This window comes from Aricia agestis, chromosome 22 (assembly GCF_905147365.1).
Source record: "Aricia agestis chromosome 22, ilAriAges1.1, whole genome shotgun sequence".
Lineage (NCBI taxonomy): Eukaryota > Metazoa > Arthropoda > Insecta > Lepidoptera > Lycaenidae > Aricia > Aricia agestis.
The window spans coordinates 2,379,879-2,404,553 of record NC_056427.1 but is presented as its reverse complement, the minus strand read 5'-3'; the positions used below and the strand labels follow the sequence as shown (position 1 = coordinate 2,404,553).

The 24,675-nt window shown below is 36.5% G+C and overlaps 4 protein-coding genes across 5 annotated transcripts; 3 read left to right on the top strand and 1 right to left on the bottom strand.

Moving 5' to 3' along the window:
* Positions 1-388: 388 nt before the first annotated feature.
* Positions 389-5,565, top strand: LOC121738158. Its single transcript, XM_042130049.1, has 2 exons — positions 389-439; positions 3,726-5,565. Exon 2 carries the CDS (start codon positions 3,773-3,775, stop codon positions 5,549-5,551), a length of 1,779 nt encoding a protein of 592 aa, XP_041985983.1. The 5' UTR covers positions 389-439; positions 3,726-3,772; the 3' UTR covers positions 5,552-5,565.
* On the top strand, positions 2,257-3,537 carry LOC121738244. Its single transcript, XM_042130194.1, has one exon. The coding sequence runs from the start codon at positions 2,257-2,259 to the stop codon at positions 3,535-3,537; it is 1,281 nt and encodes a 426-aa protein (XP_041986128.1).
* Positions 5,566-6,837: 1,272 nt separating the features above from the next.
* Positions 6,838-12,547, bottom strand: LOC121738023 (mediator of RNA polymerase II transcription subunit 15-like). 2 transcript variants are annotated; one of them, XM_042129832.1, is made up of 7 exons: positions 12,523-12,547; positions 11,700-11,807; positions 10,396-10,575; positions 8,873-10,023; positions 7,918-8,017; positions 7,562-7,641; positions 6,838-7,010 (listed from the first exon to the last, which is right to left on the bottom strand). In XM_042129832.1, the coding sequence occupies exons 1-7, from the start codon at positions 12,526-12,528 to the stop codon at positions 6,941-6,943; spliced, it is 1,695 nt and encodes a 564-aa protein (XP_041985766.1). In that variant the 5' UTR covers positions 12,529-12,547; the 3' UTR covers positions 6,838-6,940. The 2 variants fall into 2 exon arrangements, with proteins under 2 accessions (XP_041985766.1, XP_041985765.1); XM_042129831.1 differs by having other exon boundaries at positions 6,839-7,010; positions 10,396-10,587.
* Positions 12,548-18,852: 6,305 nt separating this feature from the next.
* On the top strand, positions 18,853-22,229 carry LOC121738024 (ommochrome-binding protein-like). The gene is made up of 2 exons (XM_042129833.1): positions 18,853-18,956; positions 20,955-22,229. The coding sequence occupies exons 1-2, from the start codon at positions 18,943-18,945 to the stop codon at positions 21,889-21,891; spliced, it is 951 nt and encodes a 316-aa protein (XP_041985767.1). The 5' UTR covers positions 18,853-18,942; the 3' UTR covers positions 21,892-22,229.
* The last annotated feature ends 2,446 nt before the right edge of the window (positions 22,230-24,675 follow it).

The following is a 24,675-nucleotide window of genomic DNA, read 5'->3' as shown; positions in this document are numbered from 1 at the left end:
AAAACAATTTTTATTTATTTTATTTATTTTGGTCCCGCAAAAATGCACGTCTCCCCCGCGATAAACGAATTTTGGCGCAACAGAGTTGCGGGCGTCATCTTTATACACATATATTTAAACAGATATATTTTTAACTAAAAATATATCTGTTTTATATGACATTCACATCAGCCAGACGATAAAACTTGTTTAATTATTCGCTCTAGTAATAATTTTACTAAGGGGGCACTGGGCAGTGTTTATATAACTTTAAATTGATATCGATTTTTTAATCGACGATTAATCGAATTAGAAATCTTGATGCAGGCCAGAAAGAAGAATAAACCTGTCACAGTCCACAGAAGACTGACAACTCTAACAGAGAGAGAAGAATTTGGTTATATAAATTGCGAAATGTTTTTACTAAAACATTGAAATTATAAGTTATCATATTTGAATTGTAAGTATTTATTACTATTTAGCTTAACTAGATGGTGCCGGCGACTTCGTTTGCTGAGAAATTATACATTCTATTTTCCATGATAAAAGTATCCTTTGTACTCACACTCGATATAAGTATAATGTCATCCAAATTGGCTGAGTGGTCGAAGGGTCAAGACAAACGAGCGTAGTTTTGTGAGTGAGTCGCCGAATTTCGGTCGCGTGAATTACTTTTCATACTAATCATGACTCACAAAATAACGCTTGTGTGAATAAAATAGGAATTTCTACGAAATTGAATGCAGCAGAATTTCTGCCAACCGAAATTCTGCGACTCACGACTTACAAAATTACGCTCGTTTGTCTGTGTACAGATGAAAAAGACATAAGGACAGAATTTCAGATTAAAATATTTCACAAAACTCAATCCCTAATAATATCTTTAGTCTACAATTTTTTCTTAATAAGATGTGCTCAATTTCATAATACAAACCAAAATAAAACGTTACATAACAAACATCCAAACTTAATAATTTGAGAGTCAACAAGACTGAATACCGCGATACAATAATTTTAAGAGGTGTTAATTTACAAAACAACTCATTTAAAGTTCCTATAATGACTGTAGAATGTAGATGTATTCTGAAATATACTCTGAGATAGAAAAGAAATGCTAAACCAAGAATGGTATGTTTGCAGCGTACAACAATGGTAAAAAGCAGAGAGAATTTCGAGGAACTGATATACAAGAACTCAAAGACCACATTCAGAACTCATTCAAGAACTTGTTCGAGCGTATCGAAGTTGTACTCAGAAAGTTTAGTGGTAATTATCAAGAAACGACGACCAAAAGACAACTATTACGAAAGCAAAGGAAAATTGAAGAGAGATTTGAGCATCGCAACTGATTTCTGTATATTGCGCAATTACTGCAAGAATAATAGAGATAAATTCAGCTTAAAAAGAGATACCAGATCAAATTACAATGAAACCGAAGTATTTTCAGTTAATGAGTGCGTAGAACAAAGCTCCGGAGACAGTATTGATGATATTCCGAAAACAAGAATCAATTTTGATCTTACTACTTTAGTTATTGAAAATTTAAATAGTCTAGTCAGTGAGTGGGTAAGAAAACATTTGCTCGACAATGATGAAACTAAAGAAAAAGTTGAAGATATAGTAAATAGAATATTACATAGACTAGACGTAAAATCTAATACTTCTTCGTGTACTTACGCTATAGATGTATCAGTGGATCCAAATTTAAACGACTTATCTGCTATAAGAAACGCAAAGAATGCTACAATCAGACATATAAGTTCTATCACATCTGTAATTACTCTTCCACTAAATGATAATCATTTCAAAATCATGTCTACTCTAAGTGTTCCAAGACATTTGATGAGACAAAACACAAACAAAGCTAAAAGAGAGAAAGCGATTGATTCAGAAAATATAATTAAAAATAAACAGGTCGTTGAAAACACTGTGTTGGACAAACTTAATAGTAAAATCAAAAAGATGGAAGATATTCCTAACTTATTAACTGAAGAACAAAATAAAGAAGTAACTGTAAACAAAACAGAATTAAATACATTTGCTTACCATCAAGAAGACTCACAGATTGATATCAATAGTATAATCGATTTCTTGAATCTTAAAAAAGATAGAAGTTTAAACATAGATACAAAATTAAATGAACCAGTTTTAAATGTTCATAACAAAGGAAAGGATAGCAAAAATGTTAATACTTTTAATAGAAAATCTTATAGAAGAACAAACCATAGACCTAAGAGAAAAAGATACGCTGTTCGTTACAACTCAAAACAAACAACCATGAAGAAAAGAGATATAATGAAAAATCTAAAAGAGTTTTTTGATTGTGTATCTTTTATTAAAGAGATAAACAAAGTTAAAGTTGGTATATCAATAAATGTCTTACCGATAGCTGCAAAAGAAAGTAAAAACGAAAAACCTATTGAAAATAAAGTTTCCAAAGGCCATCCATATACACTGGATAAAAGTTTATCTCATAATTTACAAGAAAAGTCACAAAAAAATAAATCTCAACAGCTTTTTTTCACGACAAAAGGAGACATTTTGAATTCTACTCCGAATCTCATGACAATACTTGATAGTACTTTTAGTAAAGGAAAGATTTTTGCGAGTGACAATAATTTTATAGACCCTGACGCACATTTTATGAACAAAATGAACAGAGATTTTGTAACAACGAATGGTTTAGAAATTGCAACAGAAATAAGAGAGTTGAAAGAAGTTGTTAGAAGCTTAGCTGCAACTGCAAAAGAAATGCTGAGCACACATTTGACAGCCGTTAGAAAAAGATATAAAGAAAGTTACAAAAAAACAACTTCAGAAGAAAAAGGGAACGTTACACAAGAATCGGCATCAAAGGGAATTTATCAAAAGCAAAACAAAAGTGTACAAATAAATACATCATTGACGAAAAATGTTACATCATCTAAAATAAATAGTAAGAAACTATCAAGAGGTTCCCCGAGTATATGCAATAGAGTCTATCGAAAAAGTACCTCCTACAGACTATTCGATAGTGAAACTATACTGAGAGTTACAGATATGACTTCCGCTGCAAATAGTACACTTGTAGACAAATATTCTGATACATATGAAACATCCACACTAAAATCTGGGTCCTCAATTGATTCCGTTGCGGATAGACGTAAATTATATGCGTTTTATTGTGAGTCTTTAAAGAAAGACGAAAGTCTGCGTAATTGTATGCCACCCTACTCTTCTGGAATTTACTATGTTATATCACAAATAAAGGATAGTGAAATACAGAATATAGCTGCTACTTATTACAATTCTGAGAGTAGTAAAGAACCACCTGCAAGTAGTAACACAGACATCGAAAGCAGACCTGAGGAGAGAAAGAAGAGATGCTTCGATTGCTTTCACACAGACTTCCAAAGAAAATTTACACTGTCGATGTTCTTTATTGTTCCGTTTATAATTGTTATGAGTTTAGTTTATCTCTATCTTAGAGGACAATTTGCCTTTAAGCCTTCAGCTACTATATTTCCATTGTTGACTGATAAAAAACCGATTAATCGTACAGCATTAGGGTTCCGATAAATTTTACAGATTATGTCTTTGTAATGATTATGTTTGTAGATTTTTGTTTTACAATTTCATTTTCTATTAAAATTTTAAACAAAATTTATATTTTTTCCTATTATTTTGTATCGTATGCGACACCTGGACACCATGTTGACACCTAATACTTAAAATGTTTGTAGTAATTTAGGGATTTGCAATTACAGATCAGAGGTTAAAAATATCTTAAAGGAAGGATATAAGATTGTTGCACATGAGTGAAATAAAAGCTAAAACGAGTTCTGAAAATGGTACCAATGTCGAAGAAAAAGAAGAATCTACTGGACTTAACAAAGAGTCCAACAAACCAGAATTTTTTAATGCAGGTAAACAATATGCAGCATCATTTAAAATTAAACGAAGAACTAACAAACATTTAAGAAAATTACATAACTTGAAATACTTAGAGACAGCAAGTAAATCTAACACCAGACATAAGATGAAACAATCATCTAAAAGCAATTCATTTTCATTACCAAAAGAATCTATTGCAAATGAAAAAAAATCAACCGCATCATCTTATGTTCAAAATAACTTTTTTATGTCAAGCACAGATGTAACACAGCTGAGAAATTCATCCGAAAGTTCACTTCATATTACAAAAGCTGTCACTGGAATACCACTACATGCTACAGAAGTATATATGAATAAAACTACTGTTTTAAAATACACTCAGAGATACTTGACTAGTGACAATGATAGTCTTGCAAGCACTATAATAGACTTAGAAAAAATAGCTCGTCTCAATAGGCTATCAAAATATGATTCTAGTGACTATAGTATAAGCAGTTGTAATTTAATCATATCCGACTCTACAAGTGGTAGTGACACTTTCGTTAGGGAATCGAGCAATGAGTTGATTCGTATTATAAAATCAGATAACACATTAAAAGGTTCATGTAATAGCAACCAAAGCAGTCACTCCGATATCCCAAATATGAAAACACTTCCAAAAGTCACTATAAAACAGTCTGTTTTGAACAATAAGAATGATCAGGCTAATACACAAAATAAAATTGAAGATAATATTGTTACTAATAATGTAGATAATAAAACTGCAATAAATTCTTTAAAGACTACAGAAAACTATGATGATGCTCCATTATATCCAAAGATAGACAAAATAGTCGTTGACATTCCAACAACAAGCCGAGACGAGATGAAATATCATGCTTTCCTTAATAATCAAATGATCACAACAGAAGATCCACTCACGCTAATGCTAAGGAGTAAAGATGACAAACTCGTTAAAAACAACGAGAATGCTGTCTTTGTTAAAACGGATAAAAGTATCACAGAAATTCCGTTACCGAACAATGAGAAATCAGGCAAAAAATGTATCGATGAACTGCGTTGTTTCTCATCGTTGACTGATCTCTGGGATAAGTTAGCAATATACTTCGATGTATCGTTGAAAAGAATGGAAATATCACTGACAGAAAAGATACTGAGCGAAATAAAACGATCGTACGACAAAATTGAGAAATACGCTACCGAACAGACCCAGTCAAAACTGAATTCCATAAAATCAAAAATTGAAATCGAAAACAAACCCAGCGACGTTAAATCAAACAAAACGAAACATGATTATCTAAGCGAATTCATTCAATGCAATATACAGAACCAAATCGATAAACTACCATTTAAAATGAATATTGGAGACGTGAAAATTAATCTAGAAGATACCCTCGAAGCGAAGCAGCTTAAGAAACCACCGTTCAAGCAGTATTTGGACACGATAAAACCTTTAGGAGTTCTGAAAAAGAAAGCAGAAGCAGATTATGAAGACGCAACTCGGAATAATGAAAATAGAGGTAATGATAACAATATACCTGGTAACAGAAGAGCAATAGTCAAAACTATAAGGTTTGTAAGAACCAATGCTGTTGTTATAAGCGGTGTTCCAATATTTTTTTTGGCACTGATTGTTATTTATGGTATTATATTGTGGGTAATAAAGATTGTGAAAATTTACAAAACTTTTAGACATTAAAAACGCTTGAAAATGGTGGTTCGTAAAGATAATCATGCAAATTCAAAATTTTCGAAAAATAACGATAAGTTATAGAGAGATTCTTATTTTTGAAATAAATTAAACAAGGTTTAAGTCACAAAATGTATTATTAAATAAATAAATTCATATCACAGATATATTCAATAATTCGATAACTATAATAATAATTAAACTGTAGGTGACGTAGTAATAGATACCAATAATAAGACTGAATTAGACAAAAATGTTATAGCCATAAATAATGCATGTACCATGAAATTTCCTAAAATTCTTTTGGTACACATATTAATAATAGTAGTATTTCGAGGTAGAATAAAATAATAATAGATGGATGTTTAGATCCAGAATAATTCAAAGAAGTAATCACATATTATGATAAGGTAAATGACTAGTAGATTGGACAGTACCAGTCATTGGAAAAAGCACAATAACACAATATTTCTTAATGTTGCTTTCAAAATTTCTTGTTTTTAAAGTAAAAGAACGCCTGTTTTTAAAGAAAAACAGTCAGCAACATTAATAAATATGGTGTTTTTGTGCTTTTTCCAATGACTAGAACTGTCCAATCTACTAGTAATTTACCCTATTATGGAGATACCGAAAAAGTGTCCGTTTGTTTTTAAATAATACTTTAAAATAAATAACAGACGTATGGACTATGGACAATAAATAATGAGATATCGTGTCATCAAAAGTAACCGTTGTACTTGAGCTAAATTCAAAGAAAAATATAGATTCAAATCTTTATAGGTCAGAGAACATACATAGCGCTGAAAAAAAAACTATGTTGTATACTGTGTACACCGACGTTAAAACTACACTTTGCTTTGGTCTTTATCTGACAAGTGACAAGCGACTTTTGACTAACATAGCAGACAAGAACAAAACATTATTGGCCTTACTACAAAAGTTTTAAACACCTTTTGAACAGTTTATTAGAAAATTCAGTACAAAATGGTCTCAAAACAACTGTTCAATAGATGTTTAAATCTTTTGTGGTAAGACCGTATGTAACTAACGTCTAAACAGGTTGTAATTAAACTAAGTGATAACTGATAAAAATAATACTTTAGGGTTACAGTTTGCTGAAAGAGTAACTTCTTTTTTACGTTTATATGGAAAAATTAATAACACTAGAGTGTTGGCCATACAAATTGCAAAAAAAAGCTCTTTCAGCGCTGCTATTTTCACAGTAAACTCTTTATAAGGGGCACATACACACCCTAAAGTATTAGCATTATGTTTTGTTACACCCTTTATACAGTGTCGACCTATTTTTTGTATGGAGGATATACCCTAAGTAAGAGTAAATTAGAGCTCATAGCAAACGTTGGGTTGGCTTCCAGTTGTTAGGTTGTTGATTCTGATCTAGGCATTCTGTGCAAGTACAAGGTGGCCAGATTTGTCTAATGTGAACACCGGTCTCAGACGACGGCTCCTGAAAATAAAAAATAAAACTTACGTAATTTGGTCACGCTATGTCAAGCCCAGCAGACAGAACTTAGACCACTGCAAGTCCACTGATTATGTACTTTGCGACAGAAAAATAAAAATGGAATAATATCAGAGATCGCCCAATGGTCGAAATTCGGCCTTACTTTCAACGACATTAGGACTACCTACACTATCAATTTGTCACCTTGTTGTCAACAGACTTCAACCGTAAATAAAAGAGTATGATTCGTATGTATAGGCTTGTCACTCAAAAATCTGTCATCTTTCCTAGTGTGTGTGTTGTAGTGTGTGTAACGTTTTATTAGTTAAAAAAAATGTATGATAAAAGCATAATTTTAAAATAATATTGGCTCGATGCACTCCTTCGCCATATAAACTATAACTGTGCGAAATTTCATGCACCTACGTTTCCCCATTTTTCGTAAAAAGGGTTACAAAGTTTTTCTCTCACGTATTAATATATAGATAGATTCTGTTGTCAAACAGAAACTTCATACTCGTATATAAAAATGTAACCACTAACCACTTTCTTACCTCAGTCTAGCGTTTCTTCTTCCACTCCCATTGGCTACTGCTGTAGCTTCTGCTATGGCTGGTCCATCTTCAGTGGCAGGCTGAAAGAAAGGTTGTAAAATATATATATTATTGTCGTTTATACAACGTGTAACAAAACGAACTGTCACAGCAGTACTTGCGGTTTACGACCTGCAAACCTTCAATAAGAGAGCATATATTCCCTCTTAAAAGGCCGGCAGGCGGCAACACACCTGCAGCTTTTCTGTAGGCGACAGTAGTTGCTTTCCATCAGATGGCCCGTTTGCTCGTTTGCCCCCTTATTTTATAAAAAAAATATCTATGAAGGTCTATGAAGAAAGGGGTGAAAAACTCACTTCCTCTTGTGCAGCTTCAGTAGTCGTCCTGTATCTTGGAGTGGGTTGTCTCTGGACGGTAGAAGGTACTCCGTATTGGGCAACCACACGAGGTTGAGTTCTGTAACGTCATATAAAAATAGTACAGACTAGATGGCGCCCGCAAGTCCGTTGCGCCAAAAATCATTTGTGGCGTGAGGTCATTTTTCTGGGATAAAAGTATATCCATACCAAATTTCAGCAAAATCGGTTCAGCGGTTTGGGCGTGATGAGGTAACAGACAGACATAGAGAAAGACAGACACACTTTCACATTAATTATAATATTAGTATGGATATCAAAATATGTAGAGTAGTAACGTTCAAAGCTAGAGGCCGATACGACCTGCAAACCTTCAGGAAAAGAGCGTATTCCGTCTTAAAAGGCCGGCAACGCAACTGCAGCTCTTCTGATGTTGTGAGTGTCCATGGGCGACGGTAGTTTCTTACCATCATATGACCCGTTTGCTCGTTTGCCCCCTTATTTAATAAAAAAAAAGCTGTGTATCTACTACGTAGAATCCCTATGCAGAATGAAATTAAGTTAAGACAAGCGAATGTGTTTATCAACATTTTACTACCATATAGATTAACAAAAAATTAAACAATAGATTAAACAATGTTAAAAATGCCAGGCATGTGAGTTGTGACTCATAAAAATTCTAATCAATTAATTATGACTCCTCATTCTAATGTGTTAGCATTCATATTATGCATAACGGTAGTATGAACTGGTAAACAGAATAACGGATATTTAAATAGCTGATGCAATTATTAATCATCATTAATAATTTTTTAAGTTGATTAGAATTCATGTGCATTTTTGCAAAAAACCAAAATAAGGTTTTCAACGCACAGATCAAATTGCAGCATCATCCTTTAACAATGCATCGATTAATTCAAAGCACATATCGATTAAAATTCATAAAGTGACTGACCTTGTACCAAATGCGGTGGCCACGGCTGTAGCAGTTGTCGTATCATCGTTCTCGCGATCTTTCTCCTCAATATCATTGCCTTGTTGGTTGATATCTAATCCACTCTGAAGGCCTTGCTGATTGGTCTCAAGGTTCTGCTGCTGCTGGTAGAATTGGATCAGTTGGTTGTCTAACGGTTGAACTATGATAGGCTGCTGGTTGGGCTGGTAGAACTGTGGTTGGTAAACTTGTGGTTGTTGATTTGGTTGCTGGAATTGGTAGGCGAACTGTGGTTGCTGTTGCTGGTTGGTCTCTATTTCTTCAACGTCATCGGGATTGGCTGGTTGGAATTTCGGGCTCTGGGGTTGGAATACGACTTGCGGTTGGTATTGTCCTGAAGGCGTGACGGGGAATTGAGGTTGGGTTGGCTGGTACGGGTTTGGTTGAAATTGGGGTTGGACTGGGAATGCAGTTTGAATTTGCGGTTGACCAGGTTGGAACTGTGTTTGGCCAGGTTGGAATTGCGGTTGCCCAGGCTGGAATTGTGGTTGAGCAGGTTGGTACTGAGCAGTTTGAATCTGAGGCTGACCCGGTTGGTATTGAGGTTGAATTTGTTGCTGAACCGGTATTTGTGGCTGGATGGGCTGATACTGATTAAGTTGGTATTGGGGTGCTGGTTGCGCTACAGCTTCTTGCTGGACTACAATAGGGTTCTGACTTAGTTGTTGCTGCTGGAATAGCTCTCTTTGAGCCAGAACTGAGGGCAAAGCAGCCAAATGAGCTGGACCATCGAAACCTTGAGGTTCAGCTTGGATTTGCTGGTAAATAACAGGAGTATTCTGAAGCTGGCCGAGCTGCTGTAGCTGCACAAATTGAGCTTGATTCAATTGAGTGAGTGGACTCAAGAACAGCTCAGCTGGATACTCCTGAATGTTCTGCTTAGTTATTTCCACGGAAACCTTCTCAGGCTGGTTTCTGGATGCATCTAGGGTTTCGCCTTCATTCAGGTCAAACGGTACGGTCGTTTCTTCCGGATTCCTGGACGGTTTGGCTGTTGTGGTCTGTCCGAATGTTCCAGGAGCTTGGTACGTCTGTCGGTTAGCTTGACGAGCAGCTGCTTCTAATTCTCTCTGTCTCGCAAACTCTCGCGCTATTTGCAGTTGTTGTTGATACTGAAAGGATGATAATATTAGACTCTATTAAATTCATTACAGGCATTATTTAGATGAATTATTTTTTACATGTTTTCTAGTCTATCTGTTTGTGTGTGTGTGTGTATGTATGTCTGTGGACTGTGAGATCGTAGAATTTTATTTTTATTATTTTTTATTTTTATTTTTATTTGCACGGAAAACATACAGTGAAAATCATAAATTAAAATTAAAGCTGATTAATTTCTATGCACTATAAATAGTATTCAAACGTGGGTTAACCCATTATGTATTTTTTTTTGAAGCTGACGAGTTTTTTTTTTTATCGAGGGTTCTTTTCAAATATCTTAAATTAATACACTATATTATTGTCTACGTCTATTTGTTACTCACCTGTGCCTGCTGCAGCTGTGGATTCAACTTGGCCACATCAGCATTAACACTCGGGCCGGAATACTGTTGGCCGTTGATGGGCGATAGTTGGAAGATCTGCTGCTCAGCGGTGGGCAGACCCTGGACTGATACATCCACTCCATCCAGGTTGTTCGGGTTGCGAGGATCGAAAGGGTAGGGCTGTTGAGGGGCCTGTATACGAAATTTAGTTTTTATCTCTTGATGTGAAAAAAATTAGGATCTAGTTAGTCTAGCAAGGAGATTCTTAGAAAGTGCAAAGTTTAAAATATAAGTATTACGAGTACGTATCTGATTTTTTACAAAGTTTGAAATATAGTGTTATAAATTATAATTATATATTATCATCACTTTATACTTCACAACAAATCTATGACCTATTTTGCTCTTATAAAACCTAGCCTACTACATTTTCCGGACTCACAAGTCATTCGCCATGCCTATCAAAATAGTTTCAGGGTCAGGTTTCAGGCGTCTAGAAAGAACAGATTGACATATAATTTCAAAATCGCACAAGAAGACTCCTGCAACTCTGTTGCGCCAAAATTCGTTAATCGCACGGGAATCGTACATTTTTCCAGGATAAAAAGTACCCTACGTCCAGGATAAAAATTACCAAATTTCAGCAAAATCGGTTCAGCAGTTTAAGCGAGAAGAGGTAACAGACGGACAGACAGACACACTTTCGCATTTTTAATATTAGTATGGATGGAAACAGCGGGGCTAAAATGGTCGCTTTGAAGAATCATGATATTTTATTTTATTTTATTTTTATTTTATTGATTTTTGGAAAACTTACAGCTAACATACACATAGAATCTAAATATACAATACAAGAAGGCCAATTAAAAGTTTCCACAGATAGAAAAATGCTAATAAAAACAAAGCAGCGATACGAGTAGACAATGGTCACAATTATTTAGAATTTTAGAAAAAAATTAGAAAAACAGAACAAGAATTATTGTAATAACGTATTAAGTAATAGAATTGCGCAGGTTAGGTTAGATTAGGTTAGATTAGGTTAGATATATGAATCATAATATTATTCATTTTTCTAAAATCGCAAAATGCAACTCTGCTTGCAATTCATTTCTGTATTTTTGTACTGATTTGACATTTGTCAGTTTGACAGTTTTGACAATTCATTTACTGAATTGATTGAGAGGAATTGCTAAATATGACCATTTTAGCCCCGCTGGGGACATGATGTTCATTTCATCTTTTACTCACATCATAGAAGAATGAAGACAACTTAGCAGTTAGGTCATAAGCTGAAATCCTCATACCTGTTGTCCTCTTGTTGGATCAAAAGCAGGCCCATCTGGTCTCCAGCCGCTAGCTGGATACGGAGCCTCCAGCATCACTCCACACACCAACGACAGAAGAATCAGCACCTGCAACCGAGGGGTTCAATATGCCATTTATTACACCTAGAACTTAGTCTAACCCAGGTGGCGTAAACGCACCAAAGCTGTTTCACCACTTCCTGATAAGTGCCAGGTAGGCTATCCACTATTTATCTGACAGATGGAGTATCTGTAAGAAAAGTTGTGGATAGCATATCCGGCACTTATCAGGAAGTGGTGAGTGAGAGAGTGTGGTGTTTGACGAACAATTGTACCAATTGCCTTGCTGATTTGTGCAGGTATATTCCCTTAATTCGTTTTGGATCTAAATCCAAATCAAAAACTCGACCAAATTAATGAGCCATTGTATTACTTCGTCTCGCGATCCATACACGTATCTTTTAAATTGATAGCATTATATATCCCATACTGAGTATTGTTCAAAATTAAGTATATTATGGTCCTGTGGTATCTCCCGTTGCATTCACACTTCCACGCCGGTTTTCTGTGAGACTGTAGTATTTCTCCGGTCAAGCTGGTATATTATGTCCGATAGTACAAAGTCACATTTTGACGGAAAAATTGCTCCGGCAGGCAAAAGGCACAAACTTAAAAATTTCAAAATTATCACTTTATTAATTTATGAATTTTTCGCGAATTGTTTTCGAGGCATTTCTAGATTAATTTTGAAACAATTTTTTTCTTTCTTTGCCAAAAAAAACTAAAAAATCCACAAAAAAAACTCCAAAACACGTGTATTCACCTTCATTTTCGTCGACTTTCGCTTATCGGAGCCGTCACCAGCGTCATTATATAGACTATATCACACCCTATTATAATTCCGACCAACGCTCCGGCCTTTGAGGAACCTTCGAGACAAACAGTCCTCTGGCGTCCTTATCACCGAGGCGTAAGGTTGGTAATCCCGTGACATCGGAGTTGGTGATTTCAAGACGTGATTCTTCAAAAAACCTTCGATTGGCCTAATATTCGTTTTGTTTGAAAATTGAAGACGTGACGTTTTTTGGTAATTATTTAGATTTTAGCCAATGAGTGACGCCTGCAATGTACACCGGAATTCGTTTGGGAACCGTAAATTTTTCTGCATCAAAAATTACTCTTCGTTCTTTCCCGTCTCTCCCGGGCCCCGGTCCCAAAAAGGACATAATAGTACCCCACACCGATTTCGGTGACGGTGGCCAGTTTCATTGAAACCGGGCCAGGTACGCAGGAGTAATTTTATAGTGCTCAAGTGTGTGCGCAGTACACAAGAGCACTCTCTATTCCTTCACTCTCATAACCACGGAGCTTAGTATTAGCTCCGTGCCCATAACCCACGAGATCAGGCGCAGGACCGACCCATCCGACGCATGGATCATCTTACTTCCTACGACAATCAGGATCAGCTTGCATTGTCCTAACCAAACTTGGAAATAACATGTTTCCAACGCGGGAATCGAACCCACGACCTCCGAGTCGAAAGCCGCGCTCTTACGGCTTACCACAAGACCACGGAGCGATATACAATATTATATTTAATACACATTCAAGACCCAGGAACTTTTTGAAAAACTTTTTGTTCCGTTAGCGGGATTCGAACCCGCGACCTCCGGCTTGAGCTACCAACAGCTCAACTGTGCTACAGAGGAACTATGCCAAACGTTATTAAAATCGTTTAAATTGTAAAGGAATTACAGCCTACAGGGTAAGTTTATACAGTACGATTTACTTTCGTATCAAAATGCAATTGCTGTCTTTTGGACATTTTTTAAATATTAGGCGCCGCGCCCGCACCGGTAAAAAAATCTAGGTGTTTCGTTGTATTAAACCTCTGCGGAGGGAGTCCGACATACCCCTGTCCTTTCCCCCGAGAGGGCGGGGGATGCGTAATGCATTTCCCCTCCTTACAAAAAATAAAAAAAGGGTGTTTCGTTGTATAGGCCAATATTCTTTCTAAGGTTCACTCGGCGAAACTTGGCGGTAGCGGTCATTGACTCCCTGTCAAAAACTTGTCATTTTCTTTACAAAGTCGCGATTGACAACATCTGACACTTCATTGTCAATCGCGGTTTATATAGAAAATAACAAGTTTTTGCCAGGGAGTCAATGACCGCTACCGCCATATTTCGCCGAGTGAACCTTAGCTCTGTTCCAATCTAAATATAAATTTAAAGATAAACATAAATTAAATAATAATAATGACCAAATTATCATCATCATCAACACTATCACTGCTATCGTCATTATATTCATCTTCTTAGATCTCAAATAAAATTCTCTATCGTAAAATTTCATTTTCCTTTTAAAAATTGCTGAGCAATTTTACAGATCGCCAATATTTTACATATAGGGGACGCTATCGTAACATACGACCAATGAGACAGGGGACATATGAGATCATACCGCATACGTATGTTGTAGCTAAAGTGTGAGAGACTGGCGATGTTAGAAATGCCAGGTTGAACGTTTGGGATAAAAATTCAACCTAGTTTTGGGAAGGTACTTATTTAAAAAAAAGATTAATAGGTAACAAACCTATGTCTTTGTTTGGGTAATATCTAGTCAATGTTAATCGTGCCTGGCTTATCTAAAATAGCAACATTACGTGAGTTATAGCATCCAAGAAATTCATTCATAGGCAGATGACTATGCAAATGGCAAACCTACGTCATTTGGTCGGGCTATGTCAATTCAATGTTAGCCGTGATCTGTCGGCTGGGCATGTCACAACCATAAAGTTAATATACCTAGCCGAATAGAGCAACAATCTCGAGCTGTCAAACGAAACCGAAATTGATTTACGTCTGTGTATAAAAATTTGTTGACACTTACACAAGCATCTATCTTAGAGATTAAATTGTCAACGTGCCGATAAGTGCCAACTGGACGTCAAAAAAAGAGTTCTGCTGTAATGTATCACACGTCTCTTTTTACCACGCAGTGTTACTTATAGTGACATAATATCGCTTTCTCAGGCCTTTGTTTCTCTATTCCGCTAGGTATACTAACTTTATGGTCATAACGCGACCAAAATACGTAGGCTGTCCATCTGCCTATAACTCAATTTCTCTGATAGTACTATGTTTTGAGAGATTTTGCTTTAGAGTAACTTCCAATACTTTACCTTGTTGTCATTTTATTAGCGGGGCTAAAATGGTCGCTTTGTAGAATCACAATTTGATTCATTTTCTTAAAATTGCAAAATGGTCACTCTGCTTGCAATTCATGTCTACAGATCGACAAGACTTTATATGAACGTGGCGAAAAAAGGAACTAACGCTGCCATTATACAAAAACGTCATTTTATGACAGTTCTCCTTTACGTGCAGCGCCCCCGCTCACGTTCATAGAAAGCCGTCGATCTGTGGTAATCAAATTCGTACTAATTTGACATTTGTTAGTTTGACAGTTTTGACAATTCATTTGCTGAATTTATTGAGAGGAATAATTGCTAAATGCGACCATTTTAGCCCCGCAGTACTTCTTGTGTCACTCTTATGGAAACGTTGTTTCATAATTTCAAAACAGATTTTGAAGCACCCACGCTGGTCATATTAGACTTGCTGATATGCCTATGCATTAATTTCTCTATTTTTGTAACGCAAAATTAAACTCGCTTGTAGGCTTGCTTACTGACTTTACACAACAAATTCTAGCAAGGATTTTTGGAACGTAGTTCCTTATCGCGCGTTGCGCCTTGGGCTAGACTGAAAAAGGTGTAACGAGACTTTTTTATTAGTACCTAGCATGGTAGGGGCAGAGGGCGTTGATAGCATTCCTGTGCGTCTACTAGACTTTTTGAAAGTTGAAAGCGACGCGTTGTTTTTTTTTTATGAAATAAGAGGCCAAACGAGCAAACGGGTCACCTGATGGAAAGCAACTTCCGTCGCCCATGGACACTCGCAGCATCAGAAGAGCTGCAGGTGCGTTGCTGGCCTTTTAAGAGGGAATAGGGTAATAGGGGAGGGTAGGGATGGGAAGGGAATAGGGGAAAGTAGGGAAGGGAATTGGGCCTCCGGTAAACTCACTCACTCGGCGAAACACAGCGCTAGCGCTGTTTCACGTCGGTTTTCTGTGAGAACGTGGTATTTCTCCGGTCGAGCTGGCCCATTCGTGCCGAAGCATGGCTCTCCTACGTATAAAATTGTTAGTATTGTTACCACGTTGTTAGTATTCCTGGGCGTCTGTAGATGGCGTTTTTTTAATAATTTTTTTGAGTGTATAATATGTCATACAGGTTTTTTGAACATAAGAAATAACTTCGTTCCATTCCATTCGGGTGTCCCTGAACACCTCTTAAGTTTTTTTTACATTCGAGTTACCTAGTTGTCTGTGTCTTGACTCTTGAAATTGGTAGACCCAGACACTTTACAAAACGCCCAAACTTCACACTCGCACCGCGACTTCTAGGTCGACATTAGATATTCCGATCCAGCCGCGGTCAATACCGCTGGCCGTTTACCTCGGCTATTGCTATCTGTTGCTATCTATTGCTGTCACTTGCTGTTAAATTCGGCAGATTGAAAATCTGTCAGATGGGTTTGAAAGGGTCATAAGTGACTCATAAAGTTAATATACCTAGCGGAATAGAGAAACAAAGGCCTGAGCAAGAGAGATGTCACTGTCAGTAACACTGCGTGGTAAAAAGAGACGTGTGATACAGCAGCACTCTTTTTTGACGTCCAGTCGGCACGTGCCGCACGTTGTCAATTTAATCTCATAGAAATCATGTTCTATCATGCTTGTGTAAGTGTATACGTACACATATTTTTACACACAGATAAAACCAATTTCGGTTTCGTTTGACAGCTCGAGATTGTTGCTCTATTCCGCTAGGTATATTAACTTTATGGTCACAACACTGCGTTGCGGCGTCGTATCGCAAAAACAACATCGCCAAAGTAGACAGAATGATAGAGTATACCGACTTAGAACTGATGTTGAAATTTTTAAATTTGACGTATTATGACGAAAATCGTCGCTAGGGTTGTTAACTTGTTACCTACGAATTTAAAAATATGACATATTCGCTGGACGTGTTCCTCTTGGGCGTATTGTTGTTTGTGTTTTGGCACATGTGATTAAAATTGTCAGAATCCAATTTTGAAATCTTTATTTTAAATATTTAAAAATAAATTATATCAGCCAGCGCGAGGCACATTCCGTTCATAATCCTAGTGAAACCCGACGAATTTGACAGATATTGAAACCTGTCCGTCTCTTTGCAGTCGAACTACTGGTCGTTATGTCTATTGTGACATCGCACAGAAATGCGATGCGTTGTTACAACGCAAAAATTTCATCGGGAATGTCGCTGACGCATCGGAAATTTCCACGGTGCGTTCTGCGACGTCGTAGATTTTTAGGGTTAATTTATACTAGCGCAGAGTCGAAGCGCATCGAAGCGAATTATTAAAACTGAATATTATAACAAATTCAACCTTAACTCCAAAGCGTGAACGCACTTTGTGTTCAGTTTTTGGGAATTCGCTTCGAATCTGCACTAGATAAATTGACCCTTACGATGCGGCGCCGCAGCGCATTATTGTCGTCTGGCCCTACTGGTTAGGGTAGTGTACTACGACTTTAAGATCGCAATCATAAATATCGGTTTTCTAGAGGCTTGCTATGGATGAATATGCATATAATTGCATATAGCAACAAATGTGCATCAGAACTAGTTGATGCCCGCTCCGTTACATAGAAATTCATGTATCACAATTCACATGGGACATTTTTGTGGACAAAAAGTAACCTATGTCTTTTCCCGAGACTCAAAGTATAACTATACCAAGTTTCAACTTTCAGCGTGGGAGAGCCATGCGTCGGCACGAATGGGCCGGCTCGACCGAAGAAATACCACGGGCTCACAGAGAACCGGCGTGAAACAGCGCTTGCGCTGTGTTTCGCCGAGTGAGTGAGTTTACCGGAGGCCCAATCCCCTACCCTTTTCCCTTCCCTACCCTCCCCTAATTCCTTCCCTACCCTCCCCTATTCCCTTCCCTACCCTCCCCTATTCCCTCTTAAAAGGCCGGCAACGCACCTGCAGCTCTTCTGATGCTGCGAGTGTCCATGGGCGACGGAAGTTGCTTTCCATCAGGTGACCCGTTTGCTCGTTTGCCCCCTTATTTCATAAAAAAATCGCTTCAGCCTCTTATGCGTCGAAAGGTAACAGACAAACAGACAGAATGACAGACATACATACTCTCGCATTTATAATATTAGTATGGATTTAGATCATGTCATGTGACAGCCTTACGGCCGTTCCCAATATTCAATCTATCTCTGGTTTGACAAACAACCGATCGCAGCTAACATTGAATTGACATAAAATATATTATGTATCTAATATCTAATGTACAAATTTTATAAGTAAGTCTGTGAGCTATTCCTATCTCTAGTAGGGCAAAACCAGAGATAGATAAAATAATAATTGGGAACGGCCGTTAAAGAACTGCATTAGCCATTAGGTATACAGGATGCAATAACACCTTCCTGCCAAATTTTTCCCAGGGCTTAGGTATCATTAGGAGAGTCCATTTAGCCAAAAAAAAATTGGATGTTATTTTTTTCCTAATTACTTACATATTTTATCCCATTTAAAATCTTTGCAGAACGGTCACTCGCGGCGCGGGGGAATGAGCGGGGGTGAATCGCGACAACATTTTAGTACTGAGTGATTATAAAAGAAAAAATACGTGTATTTTTATTTTTAACAAGGATCAATATATCAAAATTTGGAAGGAAGGTTTAATTGCACCCTGTATACTCTCATCATCACATCTTACCTATTAGAGTCCAAACGGCGAATCGAGGCACAAAACTTTATACAAAATATCTTTATTTCTCTGCCTCGGTTCATCATTTCGAATATAGGTGCCAAATTCTCGTACCCACGAACTCAGTACGATTCTCGTCCTGCGCCTTCTAAAACCCTTATTATCCTTCTATCTCCTTCACTCTACCTTCACTTGAAAGAGACATAAAATACCTTTTATTACGGAATATATATTGATAGTAATGTTTGTTTGACCCCTATTGGGTCAAGATTATATTTATCTTTATTATTAAATTCAGTTCATTAACAAGTGTGCACGAGCTGTGTCGAGTCTGTGTATAATATACAAAGAAATTGTATAATAGTGGCTACTCAGTGTATACTGTATAGTGTTATAGTGTTAATATGATCCTTATAAGGTAAGATCTACCATTAAAAGAACGTAGGATAGATCCTACGTTATTTTGTTACGGTTGTATGTCTGTTACCCCTTCACGAAGAAACCGCTAAACCGATATTGCTAAAATTTTATATAGACTCCTGGGGAAAGAAAATAGGATAGTTTTTATTCCAAAAAAATGTACGGTTTTCGCTTGATAAACTAATTTTAGCGCAAAGGAGTTACGGACGTCATTTAATTTCATTAAAAGGGTTCATTTTTTGTAGAATTTATAAAATTTTATTTTGGCACTAATTGTTCCCTCCAAAAATTATTCTTTGTCCTCTCCAAAATCGGTTCAGTAGCGTGTAGACTGTTGAGGTAACTTAAACACCTTCGCATTTATAATTTTAACTATGGATCGTCAATATGATCCTTGTATGAACCGTAAATGATTGTCTATATCACAATGTCTTCTAATATGATAATATGAGTGTTCTATGTTATATATAAAATTCTCGTGTCACAATGTTAGGACGCGTACTCCTCCGAAACGGCTTTACTGATTTTAACCAAATTTTATATGCATATTCAGTGGGTCTGAGAATCGGCTACCGAGTACTTTTTATATTGATAAGTGTATTTGTTGAATAAATAGTAAATTATTACAACTCGAGACTGACGGCGACCATTGTTTGTGCGACGGGATAGCGATGGACGTTGCCATGGTTACATACTTATTTAGTCACTTCAATAAAATAATACGGGCGAAATACTTTATAAGCAAAGAAACGTTTGCCGGGACAGCTAGTAATAATATAATTGTAGCATTCACTGTATTAATTAGTGTATGTGTTAGTATAAATTATACAACTAATACATGTCATCGTGACATTACATATTTTTTTCTCACAGGCACTATTCGATGGCACCCGGACTCTTAACTAAGTAATATAGTCAATATTATACAGGGTGTAACAAAAATAAGTGATAATACTTTAGGGTGTGTACGTGTTCCTTGTAGAGAGTTGACTATGAAAGTAGCAGCGCTGATAGACCAAAAAATTTTTCCACTTTTGTATGGGGAGAATCGTGACGCTCGGACCCTTGCCCATACAAAAGTGAAAAATTATTTTGGTCTTTCAGCGCTGCTACTTTCACAGTGAACTCTCTACAAGGAACACGTACACACCCTAAAGTATTATCACTTATTTTTGTTACACCCTGTATATACTATTACTAATATTACTATTATGGGTGCCATCGAAATTCTCATACAAACGTACAAATTGTAAATTATTTACATACCGAAAGTATGAACGCTTAAAATTTAATATGTAAATATTGTACTTAATCGTTCATATTTTTGGTACTTATGTAAATATTTTGCAGTGAATCTTTGTACAGGAACCTAGGTAATTACTATCTTAAGCTGAACAGTAACTCAAATTATGGTAAATATTCTCGTATGGGAAATGATTTTGGTATTACGTTTGTATGAGAATTGCGATGCTAGATGAGGCCCTCAACTCCGTTGCATAGAAATTCGTTTATCGCACGGAAACTGTACATTTTCCGGGATAAAAAGTAACCTAACACGTGGGAGAGCCATGCTTCGGCACGAATGGGCCGGCTCGACCGGAGAAATACCACGTTCTCGCAGAAAACCGGCGCTTTGTTTCGCCGAGTGAGTGAGTTTATCGGAGGCCCAATCCCCTACCCTATTCCCTTCCCTACCCTCCTACCCTATTCCCTTCCCTACCCTCCCCTATTCCCTTCCCTTCTCTACCCTCGACTATTCCTTCTTAAAAGGCCGGCAACGCACCTGCAGCTCTTCTGATGCTGCGAGTGTCCATGGGCGACGGAAGTTGCTTACCATCAGGTGACCCGTTTGCTCGTTTGCCCCCTTATTTCATTAAAAAAAACCTATGTCCTTATCCAGAACTCAAAGTATCACCATACCTTTCAGCAAAAGGTACCAAACAAACGGATTTTCAAGTAAAGACAGGTCCATAACAACCTTTCTCATATTCTTCAGGTCCACACTTCTGGTTCTGCTAGCGACTTACACAAGCGCTCGACGAGTCACCTGTCACGCCTGCATCAACAGAACATGTTACAGCCGCGATCTCATACTCAGAACGGCCAAATTTTCCGGCCAATTGGCTATAGACAGAACTTCTGACATCGTGTACTTCCACTACCAAAACAAGCAGAGAAAAGACTATACAGGAGCTTTTGATCTGGATGCTGTTCGATTTCAAGTTGTTCCCGATCTAGGATTCACGTTCGGCCACGCTGTAGATCAGAATACAAGAGATCTATACGCGTCTGGAATGACGGGGATCTACAGGTACAATCCAGAGAAAAATACCACTGAATTGTACGCACTAAAAGACAAGACAATATGGCATTTACAATACACAGATAGGTTGTATTACAATGAATTCAAAGGACAGGGTATCTATACTTATACGAATAGAAAAACATCGGTAGTACCCGGTACAAATTATGAAATAGATGATTTTATTGTCGATAAAAACAATGATATATATTTTATGGCCAACGATACAGTATATGTTTTGAGGAACGGAACGAAAACTGCTAGTGTATTCGAAAACGAAATATATGTTATGGCTACAGATATAAATGGTGAAGCTTATTTCGCCCAAACTTATACTAAGGGTATATACAAAATTGATTATAGAACTGGTAGATTGTTAGAATATGGTGCTTTTAGGGGTACCGTTGTTGAATTTGTATTTGATAGTGATAATCACATAATTTACTACGATGAGAAGGACAAAAGCATCTACTATCTCTCTCCCACGCTGAACAGATGTACTGTGAACACAAAAAATCGGGGAAGAAGTAAATTATTCTCTTTTGTTAATAGTTTAGCAGAAAATGATAATAATGGTAAAGATGTTAAAATAATAGCACATGATACCAATGAAATGAATACAGTAGCGTAAGTTGATAAACTTGATATCAATGTTAAAGAAGTTAGGTTTGGAAAAGTTGCAAGTTGTAATAATAATGTGATAAAAATATAAAAATAGGAAAGATATAAAACAAAAATAATACTTAACTTTGAGTGAAGAATGGCCAAGTTTCTGAGGTATTTTGAAAGGAGTCTGTCTATTTAATAAAGTTTTGATTGGCTAGCGTTAAAAACTGACCAATAGATAGTGCCACAGATAAACCCAATTTCAAAAAAATTCGAAAATTAGGCATAATCTAACTGTTGTGATATATTTAATAACTTAACTGTATAAAGACTTAATATAAATAGTTTTTATTAATCTTATACTTATATAAAATTCTCGTGTCACAATGTTAGTTACCGTACTCCTCCGAAACGGCTTTACCGATTTTAAGCAAATTTTATATGCATATTCAGTGGGTCTGAGAATCGGCTACTGGGTACTTTTATATTAATAAGTGCATTTGTTGAATAAATAATAGTAAATGATTACAACTCGAGACTGACGGTGACCATTGTTTGTGGGACGGGATAGAGATGGACGTTGCCATGGTGACATACTTATTTAGTCACTTCAATAAAATAATACGGGCGAAATACTATATGGCAAAGAAACGTTTAGTAGAATATAATATTACTGGTATTACTGCAATGTTTTCACGCTAGAGGCGGCACCAGCACAAATAGGAAACAAAAAGTTTTGTTCGGCGTTTGACAACGTTTCTGTCATCTGATATGACGTGTGCAACATGTCGGGTTGTGGTCGGATTATTTACTGCATCATGCATGACACTGACCTCTGTAATACACTGGACAGGCTATGCCGTACAAAATGACAGCTATTTTTTGAGCCGATTTGAAGCGCCGCGGTGAGCGTACTGTGAACTTATTACATAGAAAATTACAACCGCCATTTGCAAAATAGTAGTTCCAAGTACACTCACTACTGCATTCACATAGCAATCAGCGCCAATATGGCGACTTTCAAATAGAAACATTTTATTGATAGCGATCGCCTGTCCAGTGCATAGATTAAGGATATAGGTAGATGGCATCTTAGCTCGCCAGCGCGTGGCCATTTTATGCTTGTGTGTAATTGCCGTAGTGTGCGTGTAGGGATGGGCGTATATCGATAAAAATATAAAATTAGACTACAGCAGCTATCGACCAATAGTCGACCATAATTTTATGTTATAGATTTTTATCACGTTATAGAATTTTACAATATCAAAAAAATGAGGTTATCAATTCGACCCGTATGTTCAAAAGTATATGAAAATAATTTTATATAAATAAAATATTTAAGTATATAATTACACAAATAGTTTAAAATATACATAATAATTATGTATACTCTATAAGCCACGAAGGCTTGTCCGGAGTGTAATCAATAAAATCAACAGTTTTTATAAAAAAAACAACAGAAGAACAAAAATACTTTATTATACTTAATTACTATTAAACAACAATTTTGTAAAATAACAATTATTATGTATTATCGAAGAAATGAAGACGTTAAAGCATTGGATACTGGTGACGGGTCACGGGTAGGGTTCCCAACCCTCCCGGATTGCCCGGGAGGCTCCGGTAATAATGCAGGAAGCAAAAAGAGCTGTGAATACTTCTTTAGTCCCCACTTTCTTGCCTGTCAAAATTCAAGATCTGATTTACAGTTCAGCAATAAATTTAAAGAAAGACAGTTCTCCATTTTGGATAATGTGTTCAGCGTTGAAGGAGTTTATAGAAGCAGAGGGTAAAGGGAAGCTACCTCTAAAAGGAATTTTACCAGACATGACGGCATCTACTGAGTCCTACGTGAAACTACTGTCCTCCCGGAGAACGATAATTTCTCCGGTTTTTCAAAAACTGATAATTATTGCATAATTTATAACTGACTTAGTGAAAAATTGTAAGATGAAGTTGGATTGGACAATCCTATTTAAATTTGTTCGAAGAAATTCGCTTGGATTAACGACTACCTTGCGAAATTGAAATAGAGAAATTGTCCTGAGACTATGTTCTTTCTCAATTTCTCAATCCCCCCCCCCCCCCCCCTACAATTCTCCCGGGTTGGTCCTTTCGAGAGTTGGCAACCCTAGTCACGGGACCAGTGTATTATAGAGGTCAGTGATGCATGAGCTATAACTAGCGCCCTCTGTTCCGACCTTCGCGGAATATTCCGTATTAGAATTTAGATGTATACTTTTGATGTACGTATTTTTTTTATGTGAATGTTTGTTAAATTAGGTGCGATTTAATTTAATATTTTTAAGATTGCCGGCATTGACTTGTCTTGCATGATATGATTATAATAATCTAATATATAAAAATAAGTCGGGTTTTCCTTCCTGACGCTATAACTCCAGAACGCACGAATCGATTTCCACGGTTTTGCATTCGTTGGAAAGGTCTCGAGCTCCGTGAGGTCTATAGAAAAAAAATCAGAAAAAACTTCAAGAGAAAAGCAGGAAAACAGGGAAAATCATTTTATGGCAAAACAACATTTGCCGGGACAGTTAGTCTAGTCTAAAGTTTTTTCTTTAATTTTTTATACCTTAATTGCTCTGAATATAAAGTTATAGAGTCATAAAAGTCGATAATAAAAGTTGCAATAATAGTTGATTGTTTTATGCTTATTTATTACATTCTCACAAACAATTAATTACTATTAATTATTACTTTATTATTTTAATTAATCGTTAAATTTGTAATTTAACTATTCTATACCCTTCTTTAATTTAGAAATTAAGGTCCCGTTTTTAAACTTCTTACT

Bases quoted from the DNA above. Each gene is read 5' to 3' on its own strand.
- LOC121738244 (XM_042130194.1), top strand. From the start codon at position 2,257: ATGAAGAAAAGAGATATAATGAAAAATCTAAAAGAGTTTTTTGATTGT.
- LOC121738158 (XM_042130049.1), top strand. From the start codon at position 3,773: ATGAGTGAAATAAAAGCTAAAACGAGTTCTGAAAATGGTACCAATGTC.
- LOC121738023 (XM_042129831.1), bottom strand. The intron at 10,024-10,395 runs GTGAGTAACAAA...TCATCCTTTCAG, and splicing joins CACAGCTGCAGCAGGCACAG to TATCAACAACAACTGCAAAT. The intron at 7,011-7,561 runs GTAAGAAAGTGG...TTTTATTTTCAG, and splicing joins AGAAGAAACGCTAGACTGAG to GAGCCGTCGTCTGAGACCGG.